This window comes from Archocentrus centrarchus, chromosome 14 (assembly GCF_007364275.1).
Source record: "Archocentrus centrarchus isolate MPI-CPG fArcCen1 chromosome 14, fArcCen1, whole genome shotgun sequence".
Classification (NCBI taxonomy): Eukaryota; Metazoa; Chordata; class Actinopteri; order Cichliformes; family Cichlidae; genus Archocentrus; species Archocentrus centrarchus.
Genome location: NC_044359.1, coordinates 20590363 through 20612308, shown reverse-complemented (window position 1 = coordinate 20612308; position 21946 = coordinate 20590363). Strand labels below are relative to the sequence as shown.

Genomic DNA, 21946 nt, shown 5'->3' with positions numbered 1-21946 from the left:
CCTGCTTTCAAATCAGGCTTGATAATCTAATCGGCCTAAATTTGGTATACTTTTTTTTTAAAAAACACTCTGATTAGCTGGTATCATTTAAGTTCACACGCACTGGACAAAAAAAAACAAACACTTTCTGTTCCCCAAAGACAAGCTGTGCTGTCGAGGGTTAATAAAGGTGTTTTTTTCCCACCACAATCAAACCTGTTTAAACCCCAAACTTTAAAAAAAAAAAAAGTTCAGTCTCACATTCATGAAAACCCCTCCGGCAGGTGACCACAACACACCTGGGCGTGAGGAGGCAAAACTGTAGCAGCGAGCAAATGAAAGAAAGGGACATGACCGAGAAGTGTCCGTAATAAAGGCGGGTATGAGCGCAGAGAGAGACGGACTCCTTTAAAAAGGTGCGGACCAAGCAGAGCCGAGCCGAGCAGGCGTTCCCACTGAGGAGCTCCACTCGCTTCGTGATAGCGTGATGTGATCGAAAACACTTGTCAGTTGCAAACAAATTGTGAAGCAGTAGCTCAACACACGTTGTAAGTTGCGGTTTTGTCGAGCTGTGTGCGTGCGCTGTGGCTTAACGTTTGTCCTGCGCGGTCAGTCGGCGCTTTGCGGCGTTTCAGACCATCATAAAAAGACAGTTATGTTAGCTAGCTAAGAGTGTCTGATCTCTCTGTGAGTGTTAGCACCGAGGAGATGTTAGCGATTATGAACGATGCGAATCTGTGTGAGTTGCTGAATTATTAGGATCTTGGCTGATGGGGGAAAGATCAGCTCTGGCGTTACTCATGTGAAGGTTAAAACTGGGTTAGCTCATCATTCGTTAGCTAACATTAGCAAAGTGAAGTGGTAGCCTGTGTTTTGTCCAGGCCTTTTAAACACGTTTATTTTTGCTCCAGATGGACCTGAGCAGCTTCCGTGTTAGAGGGCCGTGCATTTGTTGTTTAAAGAGCCTCTTTATTTAATGCACTTCATCTTATTGGCTTTAACCATCTAACTTGAGGCTTGTAAACACCCCAAGTGTCCACCCCCTGTGACCATAGGTTAGCACTGTGTGTGGGTAGTGATGAGTAGCACTAGATTTTTGTGTGTGTTGTTTCTCTTATTTGGCAATTAATGGTCTGTTTTCCTCCTCAATAGTCCGTATCTGACCAAAGAGAGGATGCCATAAGTGACACAAAATAGGTAAGATGACTCCAGATGACTTTGCCCTTTAGTGCATGTCTGTTGTGGGCCCAGAGGATCAGGGAGCTCTATGAAGATGTATTGTTGTCATCTGAGCATGCACATGCTGCAAACTGCTTTCAAGGATGTTAGGCATTTTTAGACATCTGAAATTGCTTCTAAGCTACCAGTGGAAGTGCATTTTAACATGAACTTTTCCACCCATGTTTAGGATTGTTTGTGAGCATGGCAGACAGAAAGGGAAAACCAGCCCCTCCAATGAAAACACTCACAAAGAAAGAACAAGAGGAGCTCAAAAAAAAGGTACTGGGGGTTTGGGACAATGTGTTTTTTTTTAATATATGGATGAAATAAATCCATGTAAAGGTAAGGAATAAATACAAACAGTGCATGTGTTTGCTTGTTTCCTGTCTGGCTAGGAGGAAGAAAAAGCAGCAGAGGTGTTTGAAGAGTTTTTGGCTTCGTTTGAGACCAGCGAGAAAAGTAGAGTGAAAACTTTTGTCCGTGGAGGTATTGTGAATGCAACTAAAGGTGAGCAGCTGGAACTTTCACAACAACCGTCATATAATATGATCCAGCCACATCGCAGTTATGTTCTTCTCTTTCAGCATGGGATGGCAGGACCAAGCTGAATTGCGAGTTACCTGTTTAAAATAATAATGAACAGAGTACCCGACTCAGCAGTGAAATAGTTCACCATCCTGATTTTTCAGGGCCCATATGTTCTGAATGCTTTAATAAAATTCAATGACTCTGGAAGCTCTGGGATCGGTTCAGTCTATTATAAGTGATTTTTTTTTTTAAAGTAAAATCTCTCCCAATTCTGAATAGTTTCTCAAATTAATATTTAATGAACAGACCTCCCATTTAGCTCTTATCAGCAGAAAAACCTAAAGGCAGTGAGTTTATATGAATTGTTCTTGGGACCAATGCCCAGAAGCTGTTCAGATATCCTGCTGAGGGTCACGTAATAGTGATGACAGTTACATAAACAATACACATACTACTTTACATATACTATGGAAAACTACATAAATAAATCAGTCATTTTTGGGGGGGGTTGCCTTAAATCTTTGCAGAGGAGGAAGCAGCAGAGGTCAAGAAAAATAAGCTCTACCAGCCTGCGACCAAGTTCATCCCTGTGTCTCAGCATGTCTCATCTGTCTCTGCTGAAAGCAAAAAGTCTGTAAGTTTATTTATTTATTTTTTTTTAATGTAAATCTATAATTACAGATTTAAGTGTTAATGAAAAATACTGTCCTGTCACGCTTAGCTTTCAGTGTTTGATTTGAAATGTAAAGTCATTCAGTTTTAATAACCACCTGTTCGTTTAACAGACATATAAAAGGAAGACAGAAGAGAAGAAGAAGAGTAATCTCGAACTGTTCAAAGAAGAACTTAAGCTGTAAGTTGTTTGTTTATAAGTTAGATTTTTTTTGTGTGTGTGTGTTTGTGCTAGAGGTCACGTTTCCATGAAATTTGTGTATCTTAAGCCTGTTTTCACATGTGGAAAAAATTGCAGAATACAAGAAGAACGTGAAGAGAGACATAAAAGGAAGAAAAATGACTCCGGTGGAGGAGTACATGGAGATTTGGACTTGCCATTATCAGGACGATCAAGTAAAAGCCTTTTTTTTTTTTTTATATCACTGTTTCATCATTAGTTGAAAGATTTGCCAGCTTTCAAATTGTGCTAACATCAACCTTCTCCACCCTACAGTGTTATATGATGACCTAACAGTGCCAACCACCACTAACCTCTACATTAACTGCATAAGCCCGAAGGTAACGGCACACACCGACCTGGATCGGTTCAGCGTTCTCCTCATGTACGACCCTCACTTTTCATTTTTCTTACTTTTCAGATGAATGAAGAGATGCTCTGTAAAGAGTTTTGTAAGTATGGTCCCCTGGCCAGTGTGAAGATTATGTGGCCCCGAACAGACGAGGAGCGCTGCAGAACCTCAAACAGAGCATTCGTGGCTTTCATGACACGGAAAGATGCAGAGCGAGCCTTGGCTGCGCTTGACGGTACAGCTGACTCGTAGAAATACTTCTGCTATATATCATAGCCGTTCTTCTTACTGTATGGTTGTGTGGCACAAATGTATGTTTTGCCTTGTAGGTAAAGTGATTATGGGTTTTGAGATGAAGCTGGGATGGGGAAAACCAGCTCGTATTCCACCTCAGCCTCTCTACACGCCGGTGGGGGTGAGAGCCACACCGCCGCCCCCATCTGGCCTTCCTTTCAATGCTCAGCCCAGGGATCGCTTCCGCAATGACTTTACCAAGCCACTGGGCATGTCTAAAAAAGAGCTTGACAAGGTAAAATCTCATCCACAAGTGCTTGGTATTAATTAGTAATTATTGTATTTGGATGGTGATGTATCAGATTAGGAACAAGAAAGTTAAAGCAAAATTGACTTGCTGAACCTTTTTTATTAATCAATGTTTGTACTTATTGTTAATTTAAATTTACTAAACTATGGCTCAGTAGCTGGCTCACTAGCTGGTAAATCTGTGCCTAAGAAACAAAAGTATAATTTGTCACAGAATGTGTTCTTTTGTTTTTTTTTCTTTGTAAACCAAAAAAAACTGTCAGTTATATCATTATAAACATGTTTGTTAAATTTCAAACTGTATATTAAAGATGGATGTAGCCTGTGAGTTTTAAAATGAAAGAAAAAAGGAAAGTGCCCTAAACCTGCATTCTTTCTAATGGCCAGCAGGGGCAACTCCTTTGATTTGATTGAAGTAGAGAGAGAAGTATTTTAGAAAATGTCACTATTTCCCTCTGGATTCATGACCCCAGCATTTTAATTTAATCTAATTAATTTATAGTCTCAAACTATGATTTCAGGTCCTATTTAATACTGCTTCATAAACAGTTTTTACCTTGTGGTCATATCTAGAGCAAAATAGACAATATAGTAAAGCTACCTGCTGATTGACAAATCACTACCTCAGTGCCCTCAGGCTCTGTTAAATCCACCTCCTTCCTCAAATCTGCTTTTAACAACAATCAAAATGGCAACAGCCAAAAGCCTCAACTCGAGGCTTAAACTGTAGTCAAACCATAAAGCAATAAGCCACACCATCCTTTATATACAGTCTATGGTTCAGCTGTCATATTAATCACATCCTTGCACTGTCGTTCCAGATAACAAGAATATGGCAATGAACAAATCAGCTTAGCTTGTATATATGGTTTAGTGTTTTACAGTGATTTACTGGAGGATTACAGCTGTGCCACCCTCTGTTTCACTGTGTGTTTTCACTATGAATGCTCTCATCGTTTTCTATGCTGTATGTACCCTGCAGTGTTTCATCTGTACAAGTACTCACTTTTTAACGTTTTCACTATTTGGTTTGACTTCACAAACAGACTCTGTCCGAAGCCGTAGTCAAAGTGGTTATCCCAACCGAAAGGTACACACACTCTTCTTACTATTGCTGACCAGCAGTTATAACACAAGTGTTATAGAACAGAGGCTGTGGTGCACTGTTCTTTAAGCCACATGTATTCTATGAGGCAGGAAGTCCCAGGTCTTAGAGCTGTAAGAGCTGCACTTGACAACCCCCGAGCTATTTTCGAGTTGTTGTAAGTGGGTGGATATTTTGACATCTGCAATTTGTCAGAGGTGTGCTCATAAAGCACCATGACCCTCCCTATAAAAATAAAAATCTAAATTTGGCCACCTTCCCCTCGTAGGAAGTCTTCCTGGGAAGCAGTAAACCATTTCCAGCAAGGCTGCTGTGTTGTTTTTTTTTTTTATTATTGTTATTAAATAATGCTACATGCTCAGACCTGTTCTGGCCATTTGCTCTTGCAACCCTTCAGCAGCACGCAAAGACTTTGATGATATGGCCAAGATAAACACTGTTGCCTCTTCGGTGTGCTGTGTGTCTTCCCACAGTGGTGCATGTACACAATGCACAGCACACAATCCTGTCAATATTCCAAAAAAAAAAAAAAAGAGGAAGAAGCTGCTTCTTTTAGCTTCTCTCGAATTCACAAGGGGTCGCCAAGCAAATCGCTCTCCACATTTGATTTGGCAGATTTTTTTGGGTGCACTAATGAGGAACCTTCCACTTTGGTCAATGCTCTCATCACCAATGACAATCCTCAACATAAAAATCAGACCCGTTTGACACAGAAGTTGATGCTTTCTCTCTGCAAAAGATTGCGGTCCATCGCATGTGGGCACTTGCAGGTGGTCAGAACAGGACTATGGATTGAGCTAAAAGAAGCACCTGCACTGGAAGCGGCCCAAAGGTGCACAGGAATCTTGAGGGGGAGATCGGCCAAATGTAATCGCTTTTTAAGGGCAGAGTTAGGTTTTTCCTCACACATGTCAACGGTCCTGATGGCTTGAGGTTTACATGCAGACCCCTGTATTTCCCTGTTTTAGTTTGTAAAAATCCATCAAACATAATCTTGTTCCTGCCGTAAGTTAGTGTTACTGTTAAACATTGAATTGCAGTAGTTGATGTAAATATCTGTTGGCTTCCTGTATTTTATACCAACACCCGAGCCCTGTGTTTCCCATGGGTAGGCTGAGACACTGCAGACGATACAGCTAGAAGGCATGTAGATTTAATACTTGCTCAGTGTGCCATGAATCAAGCCAGCTGCTGCCTCAGGTCAGAGTAGAGAGTAATGAGAAAGTGTAACTGAAGCGGTAGATCAGACACAACTTTGGACGAACACACGCTCAAGTTCAAACAGGTTTCGAGACTGCAGCCCCAGTCTACGGTAACCACTTGATATATCTTTTCCAGACATTTTGATATAGCAATATTCAACAGTCATTAATTCATTTTGTAGGTGAGCCCGGCCTCTTTATTTATTTTACAAAAGCCTTACAGAGGTGAAATGTAATACAGCCTCTGGATGTGTTTGGTGTTTTGAATCTTCATGATTAATGGCTAATGTTAAATTTTAGATTGGGGCTTTAATTCTTACAGCATGAGTCATGAACAGATGTGGTGGTTTGTGTCGTTTCTTCTCCTTTCATTAGACGCGCTCTACCTAGGAATATTAAAATACACTGATATGTCTGTGTGCAGTGCCACATGGGCAGTCTTTTTTTTATTAAATTTGGGCATGCTGTAGCACAGTATAATGTGATTATACAGCATTGGGAGTTTTGACTTAAACCTTGCTCTGATACACCCCTCTGTCCCCACAGGAATCTGTTGTTCCTTATTCACAGGATGATAGAGTTTGTGGTACGTGAAGGTCCCGTGTTTGAAGCCATAATCATGAACAAAGAGAAAAACAATCCAGATTACAGGTAGGTGTGCTGTACTTGGACTCGTGTTGGTCTTAATTTAGAGAAAAGTGCGTTAAATTATTAATTTCTGTATTTGTTATTGTCTCAGGTTCCTTTTTGACAACAAAAGCCAAGATCATGTGTACTATCGCTGGAGACTGTTCTCCATTCTTCAGGTATGTCTACGTTTCTGAAAAACTGCAGCTCAAACCTGTGATTCCATTATGAGAAGTGGGTCATGCAGATTCAAGTATCTTTTTATTTTTTTTGGTCTGATTTTCATCCATACTGCAGGGAGAATCCCCGACAGAGTGGAGGACGTCAGATTTTCGCATGTTCCGAGGAGGCTCTTTGTGGAGACCCCCCTCTTTAAACAGCTACTCTCAGAGGGGCGAAGAAAGAGCAGAGGTAGAAGATGATGTTTCCCATGAGGAGGAGGTGAAGAAAGGGCAGCTCAGAGCTGAGTAAGTCATCCAGCGGACATGGCGGCATTCATGCTTGTAACTTCAGTCAAACTGAATATTATCCTTCTGTAAACATCTTTCAGACACAGACAGCGACTGGAGATGTTGCTTAAGGAGCTCACTCCGAGCAGAGACGATGTTGCCAATGCCATGCTGTTCTGTCTAGACCGAGCAGACGCAGCAGAGGAAGTAGTGGGACACGTCTCCGACTCGTTCTCCTTGCTCCAGACGTCCCTTCAGAAGATGGCAGTTTGCTTTATGTCTTTATATAAACAATGTTACACAGAATGTCTGTAAAGCTAAAATATCCAAGTCATATTGAGCTTTTCTGTTTTCCCCTTGATCCCACAGATTGCTAGATTGTATCTTGTGTCAGACATCTTGCACAATTCATGTGCCAAAGTAGCCGGTGCCTCGTATTATCGGAAATAGTAAGAGACTTTCCCTCAGTTCGGTATCAACAATCTGATGATATATCATTTCTCCTTCATCTGACCATCTTAAAGTTTTTCTCTCGTCTTTCTAGTTTTGAAACAAAGCTACCGCAGATATTTGGAGACCTTAACACGGCGCACAAAAACATACAAGCCAGGCTCCAGGCGGAGCTGTTTAAGGTAATCGTGGCTTTTGTTTGCCTTTTGCACAAGGACATTTACCAAAAATAGGACGACACAACATTTTCATGTGCGCGCTCTCTCTCTCTCTCTCTCTCTCCACAGCAAAAGGTCATGAGTTGTTTTCGAGCATGGGAGGATTGGGCCATTTACCCAGAGCCTTATCTAATCCACCTTCAAAATGTCTTTCTTGGGTTTGCTAAAGCAGGGGAGGAGCCGACAGAGATTGCAGAGGTGAGCTGAATATTTATCCCCTCATTACTGCCACTTAAACGGTATGGGCAGCCCTTCATGTTAAAAAAAAATATATAAATTGATGTAAATATATTTCTTTGTCTCTTTGCAGGAAGTATCCTGTGATATTGATGGTGCACCAATGGACAGCACACCTATAGATGGCGTACCTTTGGACAGAACTCCTGTGGATGACCTGGATGGCTGCCCTATGGGCTGGGACCCTCTGGATGGGGTCCCCGTTGATGACATAGATGGTGTTCCATTAGGGGTCACCGCTGATGACATTGACGGGATGCCTTGTGAGTCCACAGCAATATTAATAGTGCTTTTTTTTTTTTTTTCTCTTTAAACACAAGTCTGCAGTTTGGTGTGTCCACCTAGCTGATGCATCAATACACTGATGTAGTAATGAGTGTGTATTTTGATCTCAGTAGGAACAGATTTGTGCTACGTTTGGCCATCGTTAAAAAGCAGACAAACTGTTATCGTGATCTAACTCGAAGCATTTCGAGGATGACATGTCCTTGCCCTAACCCTGTTACTGTTTTATCTCCTTAGTGGATGAAGGCAGTGTTCCTCTCGCAAGTGTGCCTTTGTCTAAGTGGGAGAACATGAGTGATACTGGGATGTTTTCGCAAGGTAAAACATGTCAGGATGTTGCTGTACCATTAGTCTGCCCCTATCATCTTGCTTATTGTTCTCTTATCTCTCGTAGCAAAGTCTGAATCTAAGTGGGACACCGTGGCGGAGCAAGACAGTGATGATGAAGCGAATGTCAGGTAAGGCCTGAGCATCTGACATCAGTGCATCACCTCCTGTGGACATTTGTGATAAAGAAAAGACTGTGGTCAAATGGGTCTCTTTCCTGTCAATAGTGGCAACTCACAAGATGGAGACGAAGACTCGGAGAGTGACAGTAGTGCGGATTCCTGCAGTCTGTCAAACTATGACAGTGCAGTTTTTCAGAGCTCGCTCAGAAGTTTTCAGATGTCTGAAAGCAAAAGGAAAAGGCTGAGAGAGCTGGAGGCAAGTCAACATTTGTTCAAAAGCATCTTTGTACAAGTTAGATTTGCTGAAAACGCTTTACTTTAAGACCCCCCCCCCCCACTTCAATATTTACTTTGACAGAAATAAACAGCTTTAGTCCACACTTTTTGCATCATCAGTGTTTGAAAATAGGTTAAACTCTAGTTGATAAATTTTCAGAACTGATTGGCTTTCTGTAACACAGGTAAAGGTTATGAAGATCCAAGATGAGCTGGAGTCTGGCAAAAGGCAGAAGAAGTCTGGAATGAGCATACAGCAACAAGTGGAGCACTACAGAAACAAACTGCTACAGAAGGTGGGGTTGATGGGCCGCTTCTGTTAGTATGGCTTTAAGTTCAATTTTACCAGCGAAGGAATAAGACCCTGAAGCAAAATGCAATAGTCACTGGTGTATAATAGAAGCAGTTCCCTTAATAATGAACATTATGGGGCAAAATGCATAATTGTATATATCAAAATAGTTGGCTGTCACAGTTAAAACGATGATGTTGCAGTGCTAGAGTTGCAGATTTCTGTCTAGCTTGCACCATCTATTGGTAAGGAGTTATAGCTGCATGTTAATTTGTTACCAAGCTGTTGGTGGTTTTTATTTGATCATGCACAATTTCCTTTTTGTAGTATTGTTTTATATTCAGTACTTAAGTGAGAAATGTTTAAAGTTCTGTTTGGCTTCTACTGTTCTAGTGTAGCAGTTTGACTGATTTTTAATAATTCTGCATTTTAATGCCGTACAGAAAAAAGTTACTTTCTTTCCTTGTTAGTTTAAATGTTTCAGGCTGGTTATATTTGTTACACCGGACCCCTTGGAAAGACACTCCCATTAAACCTGACTGAGTAGATTGGTGAGTTAAATCTTAAGATGCATAACTACCAATTTATTGGGATGTGTTTGCTGTCTACTGTAGGAGTTTCAAAAAGATGAAGAGAAGAATGAGAGATCAATATCAAAATCTAAAGAGAGGTCAAAGGATGACAGGAGGAGCAAAGAAAAGAGCAAAAGAAATGAAGATGGGGAAAGAAGGCGTAGTAATGACTCTGGACACCAGCCCCGGAAATCAAGGAGCATCTCTCCTTTAAAGCAAGTGAACTGTGAGATTTTTGTAGCAGCATTCATCCTGGGTGTTACCTACAAGTCATTTTGTTATGTTCTATTTATCAGGATGAGGTCTCCCAAATGGTCCAAACGTTCCCGATCACCATCTCCAGACCGCAAGGCCGGCAAATCCAGGTCACGGTCACCGCATCGCTCCCACAAGAAAGCAAAGAAGAGCAAACACTGACTCTGCTCTGCAGCGGCCTCCTGGTGTCCACGGGTTACTCACTTCTGCAGAGCTCCTTCAAACAGACCAACGTGTCTGCTCTCAGTCATAACTAAAACACTCCATGCAAGATTCATTACACTTTTATATGATGAAGAATGAACACTGTAATTATATTTATTTTTGTTTTAATGTTTGGTTTAAAATAAAAGTTTTGCTGTAAAGTTCTGACACTAAATAAATCACCTTTGGTGATAGTGTTTGTGGAGGACGTGATTGGTAGAGACAAGCATCAAAATATTTTGAGTTGTTGGCAATGATTTGACAACTTGGGTTCCTCTAGTTTGTGTGGATTTTTATTGAGGAAAGTAATAGAGCATTTGTTTACAAAAGCAGTAAGTATGCAATGTTACACAGTAAATTTACAGAACTCTTAGAGAATGAAATGTGCTCTCATTGAACAAAGAAATGTATCAAAAGTACTTGAGCCAATACTGGTTCTGAAACACAAATTTGAAATACCCGGCCCCGATCGTTAGAAAGCTCCTGCACTGTTATCAGCTGAAATGTTTGATATATTAAGAGGAAAGCTTTAGAAGTGTAATTCAGAAAGCAATCTAGATTCTGTAGGCACAAATATTTTGTAACTGACATTACAATCCAACTTTAGACACCTCGAGACAAATACGTCTTAACACAAGACATTAAAATCTGATCAACATCAGTGTCTTGCTTCTCTTAAGAGATTAATTTTTGTGAAATGTAGCCAAAGAAAATGTAAGGTGCCCCCCATACTGTTACAGATAGTCTTCTAGCCATACTCCAGACCATACAGCTGGAAAATGTTCACATGGGTATCTGAACAAGTTCATTTCTGTTCACACGCTTGACATGTCCAGATCTCTTGCTCAGACCAAACTCACAGTTGTCTGGTATCAAAGATTAAAAAAAACAAAAACGCAAATGCAGTAAGGAACCTCACTTTGTCCATTTTGTAAAATCTATTTATTCCACCTATTCCCTTTTATTTTAGGGTCCCTGTTCACCCAAAACCGCTACTACAGACAACTGTCTCAGTACCATTAGGTACTGAATGACCTTATAAGGCTCCTGACGAGTTGTCCTCCATCTTTAGGACTGATCGCTCATAGACAGGCCTGAACCCTTCAAGCCTCCAAAGTGTTCAGTACTTTTTTACATTGATAAAAACCTTTATCGCTCCAGTGAAGTCAGCAGAGAGAAGAACTTCTGTGTGATCTGTCTTTAGTGCTCCTGCAAAGAGAAAACAGCAATGCAATTTTACACCACTGAGTAGTGCTGCTTTTAGAAATCTGGGACCATACACGAATTCAAGTGGGCACACCTGAGGGTATTGTTTCAGAGTCTGTGGAGTCCAGGCTCTTACACTCTGCTTCTGGCTTCTCTGCACCAGTCTCCTGTGGGACAATAAGGCCTGGGTGGGGTGCAAAAATGGCCGAGGTGACCACTGCATTGTGTGCTGAAAGGGAAAACACTTGAGTGACAGTCCTGCCGGTGTGGAATGATCAAATAAATGCTCTTTACTGCTTAATGATAACAGTTACCTTTAATCCCTTCCCAGAAGTCATTGCGGTCTCGCCGTACAGATGTGAATTTGCTCTGGTCATGGTAAGTGCTCCAGATGTATATGTACTTGTCCTCTGAGCCACTTACTATGAAGGAGTAGTTGTGACTATAGGAAGAGAGCCACACAGGTTTACTGCAACATACTGCACAAATACAATACAGGAGCTTCTGTCCTAGTTAAGATTAGAAACTGACAAAAAAAAAACTATGAGAAGCAGCATTTAGAGATAATAAATGGCCACTAGCACAACTTAGAGCTGCAGCTCATGGAGATGGACTTGAAAGGCACTCCCTTACCTGAAGCTGGCCTTAATCTGGCTGCTACTGTTGACATAACCCTTGTACTTCATTGATAAAGACAAGTCTCTCAGGTCATAAAGGCGAATGCGGGAATCATTTGAAGTCACCAAAATCTACGGGGAAAGGGCAGAGTTACCATTTGCCGTTTAAGAAGTGTTACTGAACGACTTGTTATACTGACAACATACTGGAGATATATTTGTAGTGATGGCCAGATGTTACCTTATTTTCTCCAGGCAGTGGTTCAATGCCGGTGATCTTGCGTCCTACTTTGTTCCTTCCTCTGGTGGACCGCACATGAATTTGAGTGTGGTATTTCAGACGCTTAAAAAAAAAATAAATTAAAAATGTGCAAACAGAAAAATATATCTTTCAATATTTGAATGGCTGCGGTCATGAAAAGGATTATAAAGAAATAATTAAACCATGTACAGGCTGAATAAAGCAGCATATATGGATACCTCTGTGTCATAGAAGATGCAACGGCCATCATAGGTGCCAATCACTGCGTATTTCCCATTTTGGCAGAAGTTGGCAGCAGTGATGAGCCGGGTTTGACCATCCACCTCATTCCACAGAGCCACCTTCTTGTCTGGAATGTTCCAGAGCCGTAGTTTTCCATCTAGAGAGCCACTTAAAAAGTACCTGTCGTCCTGGGTAATGAGAACAGTTACTATAAATACAGCCTGGGAGACGAAATTAACATATGTACGATTTGTGCTGAGGTAAGTAATCCAAGGTGATTCAACATACCCTGGGATGGAAAGCGATAGCTGTGACAAAATCAATGTGCTGAAAGCAGCAGAGACACTCTCGTCTGGATATGTGCCATAACCTGACTGTTTTATCCATGGAAGAGGAGAGCAGGAAAAAATTCTGTACAGATACAAAAGCAGAAAAGGTGAGACCACAGACAGAAAAATGTGTGGGGGTACAAAAAAAAAAAGAAAAAAAAAAAGAAAAGAGGGGGCTTTAATCACCTTTGACCAGGACAAGTCCAACAGATCAGCTGTGTGACCCTTGTACTTGCAGAAAGGGACCTGACGGAAAGGGGCATTTCTATCTTCTGTGTCTGGGTCCTCTGGAATACAACTTGCCTACAATAAAAAAAAAAAAAAAAAATATAGATTTAGGAACATCTGAAACAAATACAGCTTAAAAAAATGTCCAATTTTGTGTTGGCATTATCACTCACCCCAGTATCAGTGTCAGATTTAGAAGAACATAAACTTTCCTGAGAAGGAGAAGGTGACACTCGACCTGAAGGAGAGAAAACAAAAACAGAAGGAATGTTTCTCGAGTGAGAACCTGAACATCTGTGGTATATCCACCCCTCACTGCTTTATATTTCGCTTGGAAAATGGCAAACAGGTGCAGTGATTTATTGAAATTAGCAAACATACATGGAAATGTAGTAAAAAAAAAAAAAAGTTTGCACAATTCCAACAATCTTGAATCAAACCTGTTGCCACAGATTTTTAATCCACTTATTGTATAATGTGGCATATTTCAGCCTTTTCTCCCCATTTCTCCTCCTTAGGAATAACTTCTTGACAGCCACCCATCACTGATTAGGTTTCAGTGAACAACAACAGATGGACCAGCTGAAGGGCATGATGCATCTCTCAGGTGCTGCGTGAGGTCTTTGCTGGATATTTTACTATTTAATGATTTTCCAATACTGTTAATCTGCTGCAGATATTTTTTTGCCTGTCACGTTTTCTTTTGTCCTCCACTTTTCCAATTTTTTTTTAAGGACACACTGCACACCATGCAGTGCCAGGTTTTCAGCTAATAGCTCTTTGGGAATCACCTTATTGGTGCAAAAATACCATTTTCTGCCTGTCGACCTGTGTTATCTCTGTCATAACAAAGTGCATAAAGATACAATTTAAAATAAGTTGTGATGAACCAGTGTTGTGTCTACACATTTCAGACACAACACTGGTTCATCACTGATTCATAGGTCAGTGTTAAGTTGCTTAAAAACAATTGCTCTGAAAATGATCAGGTACAAGGACTGGACTGAAAATAAGTGGAAAAATGTCTAAAGAAAAACTTTGAAAGACCTGAAGAACGATTGCTCGAGAAAACTTTAAAAATTACAAGACATTCTGGCTCCTTGGAAGCAAAATATAAAGAAATGCAGCTTCAAATAAGCAATCACCCCCCCCCCCCCCAAAAAAAATAAAAAAAATTCTAATTTCCTACTAATGAGGTTACCTTCAGTGTTGTACTTTAATCTCATGTTATTAAAATAATCAAATGCTGTTTTCAGGACCCAAATGCGAACCACATTATCTTGGCCAGCAGTTGCCAGCAGCCTCCCGCAGTGAGAAAACTTCATTGTCCAAACAGCCCCCTTAAAAAAAATAAGAACAGAGATGTTGTAAAACAAGCAGACCCCGGTGCACACTGTCTGTTAACCATAAAATAAAACTAAGACCATCCTACCATGTGTTCTCCACTGAGGTCCTGTACAACCTTAATCTGATCAAAGTCAAAGGGACCTTTGAAGCTATGTGCTGCCTTGAACTTGGCAGGCCTGGTGTAAGGCATGCCCTCATCGTCGCTCGATGATGGATCATCCTGATCTGTATGGAAGACTGAGTGCACCACAAACAAAAACAAGAACGGCATCAGGGGCATTTCATAAGCCTGTGCTGGCATTTGGGAAATTCTTAAAGCGCACATATTATGCTCACAGTGAGCTCCATATTTTTTCCATTCCTGGACTCTACTGGAGCAGCTTTGTGTGAGTCACACGAGTAAGGTTTCTGAGCTCACAGTCAGAGCCAAAAAAACAGACAGAGTACTTAGGGCAGACTGAAGCATGAGATTTTGTCTCAGATGGATTACTTGCACGCTCACCCACCTCCTCATTTGAAACTGCATCTGTGTTTGATATTAGCACCTTTTGAAGTGCATATATATGAACGGGAATAGGGAAAAGCTTAATAGGGCCTCCCTAATAAAGTGAATGCAATCTTTTCACAGCAGTTCAGTTCCTGAAAGGATGTGTTTCAGATTTATTACTCACACTTTTAACAGTCAAACATCTTATGCAAGTTAGCTTCTCTTGAGGAAACGGGGCCAAATAGTGAACACCTACACGCAGATACACAATTGAGAAAATTCAGACTGAAAAAGAACAGGAAGCCACATAAACTGTGTTTTTATTCAGGGTTTGTTTTTTTGTGCTGCTCGCTGTTGTAGCTTTTTTTAAAAAAAAAAAAAAAAAAAAAAAAAAAAAAATCAGGCATTTTTTTTCTATAATGTTTGATAATTTAGCTAGGAATATCTTAAATATAAGCTTTTATGTCTGCACAAAATTATTATTTTTTACCTTCATCACGCACACTTTTCACTTTGTTGACTGCTTTCTCTCCATACTCCTCAGCCAGATGCTTGGCCTTCTTCACGGACTTGCCGAGGAATTTTTTTAACTGGGTGCTGGTCAGAAATACAAATAAACCCATTAATATGCTTTAAATTAGATCATGTTGTGAAAAAATGGAAGGAAAAAAAAAACGCCATGAGTCCTTACGTTTTCTGTTTTAGTTTTCCGCCATCTGTGTCTGCCATTGTAGTCTGAGGCTTCTCATCATCATCTGACTGTGCTGCATCGTTCCTGGGAGGCCAAAAATATATCTGCTTCATCTAGAAACTGTACCGTTTGTTTTTAGATGATAAAGCTTAAAAATATTTTCCATGGGAAACTTTAAAAAAAAAAAAAAAAAAAAAAAATGCAGTTGAGACAATACCAATGTCAGCAATATACAACCAGCTTATTCCCTCGCCAGGAAAAACTTTCTTTTCTGGAAGTCTGATCTGAAGGTCAAGTGTGTGGCTTCAGCGTAATCTTTCCCTCGTTGACTTTGTTTTAAATTAAACTAAACGCGACTACAGAAACTCAAGTTAATCCACAGAAATAATGTTCTGCTTACGTAATGTACTCTTTGGTCCTCCTCATGATGTGCAGAGTGAGGGGGTTGATCCCAGCAGGAAGTTTCTCTTCCGCCTGAATTAGAGGAATCTCTTCCCCAGTGTCTAAATTCTTGATCATCACACTGGCCAAGATTTCCTGTTGTAAGATTGCACACAAGTATCTTTTAGCTGCAAAGAGGAGTGGTGCAATGGATGTGTCGATTTTAGGTTATGGCTTGGATTCAAGCGCACACACACACACACACACACACACACACAAAGGGACTCTTACTTCATCTGTCAGTTCTCTGCCAGAGTTCGACCGTGGGCGCTGAGGGCCTGGGGTTTGTCCTCCACTCTGAGATGAGGGCTGTTCATCTTCATTTTCCTAAGAAAAATTAAAATTAATTAAATATAAATTCCTGCACCATATGTAAATTCATTTTTTTAGAATCCCTCAGCAAGCACCAAAATGAGGTGAGAGCTTCATTGACCTGTGCTGTCACCACCTTGTCCCCACTGGTAGCACTGGCCAGATCCAAGGAATGTTGTAGCTCTTTGGTTAGACTCCTCACAGTGCTGCCAGGAGACAGGAGGCCAGACGGCTCCAGAGAATCACTGCTGACTGCACTGACAGCAGACACTGGACAATCATACAACACAACACAGTTAATATGAAAAACTTGCCACCTCTTTCTGTCTGTTTTATGTTAGTGTGCATCATATGGTACTCCAGATAATTAAATGATAAAGAAATTTTGACGCTTAAGTAAAACCTCAACACACGGGATATTACATGCCGAATGGCCATTTCTTGAGATACACACACTGGTGTATGCTAATGATACTGATCTATACATATCTTTCACCTTTGTAACCAAATAATTTATATCAGCTTTTTTTTTTTTTTTAAACAAAAAAAATAATAAAAGTCTACTACATCAAAAGTAATAATCCTTCTTCAGCCTGTCAGCTCTGGCTGTTACATAGTATGTGGAAAAATAACTCAGATAAATAAAATAAAGGGTTAAAACATCAACAAGAAGAGCCTATTGAGAACCTATAGAGCTCATCTTGAAATAGCAAATATGTTTGGCACAACAACGCATTCAGATCACAGTTCTGCTTGCAAGATCTACCAGACATGACAGGCTTAAAGAAAAAAAAAAAAAAAAAAAAAAAAAAAAAAAAAAAAGTAATAATCCTAAGAATAAAAATAATCCTAAAAATTATGAGATCAGTTCACCATCATCGGTGAACTTTATCCCCTTTTGTCTAAGAAGTGGGTGTATATGTGAAAAAGTGAGGTAGTTACAAAGTCATACCTTAATATTCTTACTATATGTTGAACATATATGTTGAGCCACTTGGAGCAGCAGCAGAGCTACGCTCGCATGCTCTTTGTGGATTACAGCTCAGCGTTCAACACAATCATCCCGGACATTCTCACCACCAAACTGCACACCCTGGGCCTCCCCCCTCTCACATGTTCCTGGATCAAGGACTTCTTAACCAACCGGCCCCAGACTGTGAGACTTGGCCCCCATCTCTCCTCCACCCGCACACTGAGCACTGGCTCCCCACAGGGCTGTGTGCTGAGCCCCCTCCTGTACTGCCTCTACACCCATGACTGCAGTCCGGCCCACAATAACAACCTCATCGTCAAATTTGCTGACGACACCACAGTGGTCGGACTCATCTCGAAGGGAGATGAGGCAGCTTACAGAGAGGAGGTCTTGAAGTTGACAGCCTGGTGTTCAGAGAACAACCTGGTACTGAACACCATGAAAACCAAAGAGATCATCATCGACTTCAGGAAGCACAGGACTGACCCAGCTCCCCTCTACATCAACGGCGAGCATGTGGAGAGGGTCCACACCTTCAGGTTTCTTGGTGTCCTCATCTCTGCTGATCTCTCTTGGTCAGATAACATCACAGCTGTTATCAAGAAGGCTCAGCAGCGACTTCACTTCCTGAGGGTCCTCAGGAAGAACAACTTGGACTCAAACCTGCTGCTGACCTTCTACCGCTCATCCATTGAGAGCCTGCTGACGTACTGTATCACAGTATGGTACGGCAGCTGCACTGAGGCAGACAGGGTCAGGCTTCAGAGGGTAGTCAAGACAGCACAAAGAATCGTTGGCTGCCCTCTCCCCTCCCTGATGGACATCTACACCTCCCGCTGCATCAGCAGAGCCAGGAACATCATCAAGGACAGCTCACACCCTGGCTTTGACCTGTTTGACCTGCTGCCCTCTGGCAGGCGCTACAGGTGCATCAAAGCCAGAACAAACAGACTCAAGAACAGTTTCTTCGCCAGAGCAATCACCACCCTGAACTCACACACTCACCCACTGTAACTGTGCAATATTATATTATTCATACTGAACAATATCTGACATTCCTATATTGTGTAATATCCAGTATTCATTCACTAGTGCAATATTCATTCACCAAGTGCAATATTCATCATCTTCATTATTATATGTATACACATATTTACTTTTCTTACAATGTACAGATGCACCAATGCATGTATATATTTTTATACATTCTATTTTTTTGTATATTTTACACATTGTTTATTTCTGTATATCTCTTGATTATATTGATCATACTAGATTATAATATTTTTATTTTAGAGAGTTTGATTTTCTGTTACATGGCACTGAACAGGAGTGGCCCTCCAATCTCGTTGTACATCCTGTATAATGACAATAAAGGCATTCTATTCTATTCTATTCTAACAATTCATCATTACTAAAATACCAATTACAATTCTTTCACTCATGCTCTGCAAAGCCTCATGCAAGAAAATCAACATAATAACTTTTTGCAAAATATATTGAAAACTAGGATTTGGGGAAAGCTACTGTGCTAGGCTGAGGTCACGTTTTAAGTCATACACTGAATTAAAACAACACTTCTTGAGAGCCATTTAAAGCGCACTGTATTACATACCTTCCAGTCCACTTGGCCTAGGACACTCCTGTGACTTCTTTAAGGGTAATTTCTGCCGAGATGGTGGCGGAGGTCTCGCTGGAGGACCCCCGCTCGGAGGGGGTGGGCGTGAGGGAGGAGGCTTCTTTGTGCTAGCTACAATGTCTGGCTCCACTGTGAACTGCTGAGGTTTCATAGACCTAGAGGAGTCCGAGTTAGTTGGTCTATCTGTCAAGGGAACCTGGTCTAAGATGTCTGCCGGTCTCTGCTCCTGACCACCATCTGAAACCACAACAGACACGCCAGGCTGACTCTGTCCTATGGTGCTGGTGATGTCTGGAGGCTGAACATGTTCTTCTGATCCAGCTGATGGCCCTGGGAGATCTGTGGGGTCAGGAACAGGTAAAGAGCACTCGCCATTTGATACAACACCACTCTGCGTTTGTTCCTCCGGCCTCTCGACAAGCTGGGGTTCAACAGCTGGCACAGCCAGCTCCCCAGGTACTCCCTCAGCATTATTCTGCTCCTTTGGCTCTGCTGCTACATCAACATGAAGCTGATCTAACAGCTCAGCCACATCACCTACAGTTCCCTTTTGACTCTCTTCTATGATGCTGTCAATGATCTGTGAAAAGAAGAAAAACATTTGATTTACCAATATGGCACCTGTTTAACAAAATGTCTTTTTTCACAGAACATAACACAAAACAAAACTCTCAGCAAACATGCGGCTCACATTAAAAACACAGATGGTGGGATACTGCACAGGAACAGAGAGAACCGTACCTGTAAAGAATCATCTTGCTGAGTCTCAGATGTGGCACAGCTCAAATCTTGTGCAGCGTTTACTGAACTGTGCAAAGGCTGTTCAGAAAAAAGAAATGAGATAGTAAGTAGACCATTTACCTATAATGAAAACACAGATTATATTAAAAGGGACATGGCAGCTACACAAAAGTTCCAGACATATCCAGACAAAGGGAAACCTGGGACAACCTGGTTTACATTCCTTATGATCCATCTGAACAGTCTCTGTGTTTGTTGGTCCAGTTCAGGTCTTCTACGACAAACGTGTTAAGACTATCAACATACAGTAGCTTCAATCGCTCATCCTGGACAACTATCAGTCCATGTACACACACAAAACTGCTGTATGTAATCAGTGTTGCACCATTAAAACCTGTCACAGCCATAACAGTAAAAACCAAGTCTTCACTATAGCAATAATCTCTGACAGCTCTCTAACCCTGCAACTGTAGGTGCAGATACTCTGTCTTGGCAGAGATCAATGAGAGTTGAACCATCTCCTCTTCTTATTTTTCTAAATGCACAATGCAGACTTGGGTCCAAACAGGCAGCCACTGTAATGCCTCTGACTGTAATCACAACCAGCTGCAGTCCAGTATAAAACATGACACTAAATCATAAAACAGTTGAGCCTCTTATGATGGGTCAGGTGAATTGCAAATGGGTTTAAACATACCTGAGGTGAAGGAATGACAAACTTTGCAGGAGACCTAAGAAATAAAAAACATACAATTCAAAATTGCTGTGAGCTCAACTTATAAAATACAGAAAAATAAATCCACAGAAATCAAACTTGTTTTTATTTTAAGGGTCACCTAAGCAGCTAATGTATGGGGGGGTTATTTTAGCTGACGCTGGCTTCATTCTCTCACAGTGGCATCAAGTCGTTCTTGTTATAACAACAAACTGTTTGAATGAAAACTGTAAATTTGCATTACGGTTTCTGCTTCCATCTGAAACCCGTCTATTCCGTTTCCTACTGTCATCGTGTGGTTTGTGTGACTCTCCTGTACTAGCACTGAACAGCTGCTGAACTCAAGTACTGTGTGACAACATATTCATATTCAATATGTAAATACAAGGCTGGCTGAGCAGTACTTTCACACACTGATCGTGACTTGGCGTTGAAGCAGCTGAGTGAATGCTGTTTGTGGAAAAAAAAAATGGCCATTTTGCAAACTTAACGTTAGCTGTCATTACTATGCTGGCTAGACACTTCCGAGACAAGGCAAAACAAGCAGGATTTATCACTCTTATCATATGTAATATTGCCAAAAACGTGTTTTCTTACACTTGTGGAGATGGAGTAAAATTAGGGTCCTCTGGAGCATCATAAAATTCCTCCGTGTCACTCGTATCTGACGCCATGCTAACGTCAACGTAGCTCGCTAGCTAGCCTAGTTGCCAGGCAGCTGTGTACAAGCCTAACCTGCTAATGATTCAAGTGTATAATGAGTTGCATATGCGCTCGTAGTGTCCTCGATATTAACACTATTACTTCAAAAACCTTCCCCAGGAGTCGTCAAATAACAAATGTCCGCTCCAATATTACGCTACAGCTAGCAAATGTAATCCTGTCGTACGACTGAGCAGCACCTGACGCTAACTAGCCAAATCTTTGCTTACATTCAAAACACAATTGCAACCGAGATAAAAACCACAAATGCGGGTTTTTGGTTTTTTTTACAACATTACACACTTGATCTACTGTCAAGCCAACAGCCGGGAAACCGCGTCATAAACAAACCAGCTACAATAACTACACATCCTAACGGAGTAAGGGAGGGGCACAGGAGCCCTCTTAGTTCTTCTTCTTCTTTATAAAGGGCGAACAACTGGAGAACAGCTTTAAGGGGCGATGCTGCCATCTTCTGTGCTGGAATGTGAATCGGAACTGCTTGTTTGTTAAATTATTCTTTTACGTTACTGTTGAGTGAGACAGTTGAGTTTGGTTTTAAAGCATTACTATATGCATTACAAGACTGACTGAACAACAGCAAGCAGGAAGATGAAAGGCCGCTGATCAGGCGGGGATGGAGCAGGGAGCATTTTGGTTATTCGAGTGGCAGGGTGTAGTTGCTGATTCTCAAATAGAATAGAATAGAATAGAATAGAATAGAACTTTATTGTCCCGCAGAGGGAAATGAGCCTCTAAGCCTGATCATGATGAGATGAGAAGTGAGATGAGCAAAGGTTTATTTATCCCATATTTGGGAAATTATTATGCTTTTGATTAGTAGCAGTAGTATCTGGCAGATGATCAGATCAGTGCGTTAGAGAAGGTGCTCTGCTGC

At 41.1% G+C, this 21946-nt stretch overlaps 2 protein-coding genes across 7 annotated transcripts; one reads left to right on the top strand and one right to left on the bottom strand.

Annotated features, from left to right (window-relative positions):
* Positions 1–255: 255 nt before the first annotated feature.
* LOC115791655 (U2 snRNP-associated SURP motif-containing protein) lies at positions 256–10297 on the top strand. Of its 5 annotated transcripts, none has more exons than XM_030745818.1 (25): positions 256–395; positions 1132–1176; positions 1388–1479; positions 1596–1707; positions 2256–2362; positions 2514–2581; positions 2699–2796; positions 2897–2961; positions 3042–3207; positions 3302–3501; positions 4562–4605; positions 6369–6473; positions 6562–6628; positions 6747–6916; positions 7000–7162; positions 7268–7347; positions 7443–7530; positions 7636–7764; positions 7877–8066; positions 8326–8406; positions 8483–8546; positions 8643–8793; positions 8999–9109; positions 9720–9892; positions 9974–10297. In XM_030745818.1, the coding sequence occupies exons 3-25, from the start codon at positions 1402–1404 to the stop codon at positions 10092–10094; spliced, it is 2631 nt and encodes an 876-aa protein (XP_030601678.1). In that variant the 5' UTR covers positions 256–395; positions 1132–1176; positions 1388–1401; the 3' UTR covers positions 10095–10297. The 5 variants fall into 5 exon arrangements, with proteins under 5 accessions (XP_030601678.1, XP_030601677.1, XP_030601676.1 ...); XM_030745817.1 differs by lacking the exon at positions 256–395 and adding an exon at positions 401–527; XM_030745816.1 differs by lacking the exon at positions 256–395 and adding an exon at positions 566–718.
* A 118-nt stretch (positions 10298–10415) lies between these two features.
* Positions 10416–21494, bottom strand: wdr44 (WD repeat domain 44). 2 transcript variants are annotated; one of them, XM_030745815.1, is made up of 20 exons: positions 20944–21494; positions 20329–20362; positions 19632–19709; positions 18867–19470; positions 16415–16548; positions 16198–16293; positions 15926–16062; positions 15526–15609; positions 15325–15431; positions 14433–14584; positions 14202–14340; positions 13174–13238; positions 12959–13075; positions 12732–12854; positions 12440–12631; positions 12201–12302; positions 11976–12091; positions 11657–11784; positions 11437–11571; positions 10416–11345 (listed from the first exon to the last, which is right to left on the bottom strand). In XM_030745815.1, the coding sequence occupies exons 1-20, from the start codon at positions 21018–21020 to the stop codon at positions 11257–11259; spliced, it is 2709 nt and encodes a 902-aa protein (XP_030601675.1). In that variant the 5' UTR covers positions 21021–21494; the 3' UTR covers positions 10416–11256. The 2 variants fall into 2 exon arrangements, with proteins under 2 accessions (XP_030601675.1, XP_030601674.1); XM_030745814.1 differs by having other exon boundaries at positions 16400–16548; positions 20944–21491.
* Between the last annotated feature and the right edge of the window lie 452 nt (positions 21495–21946).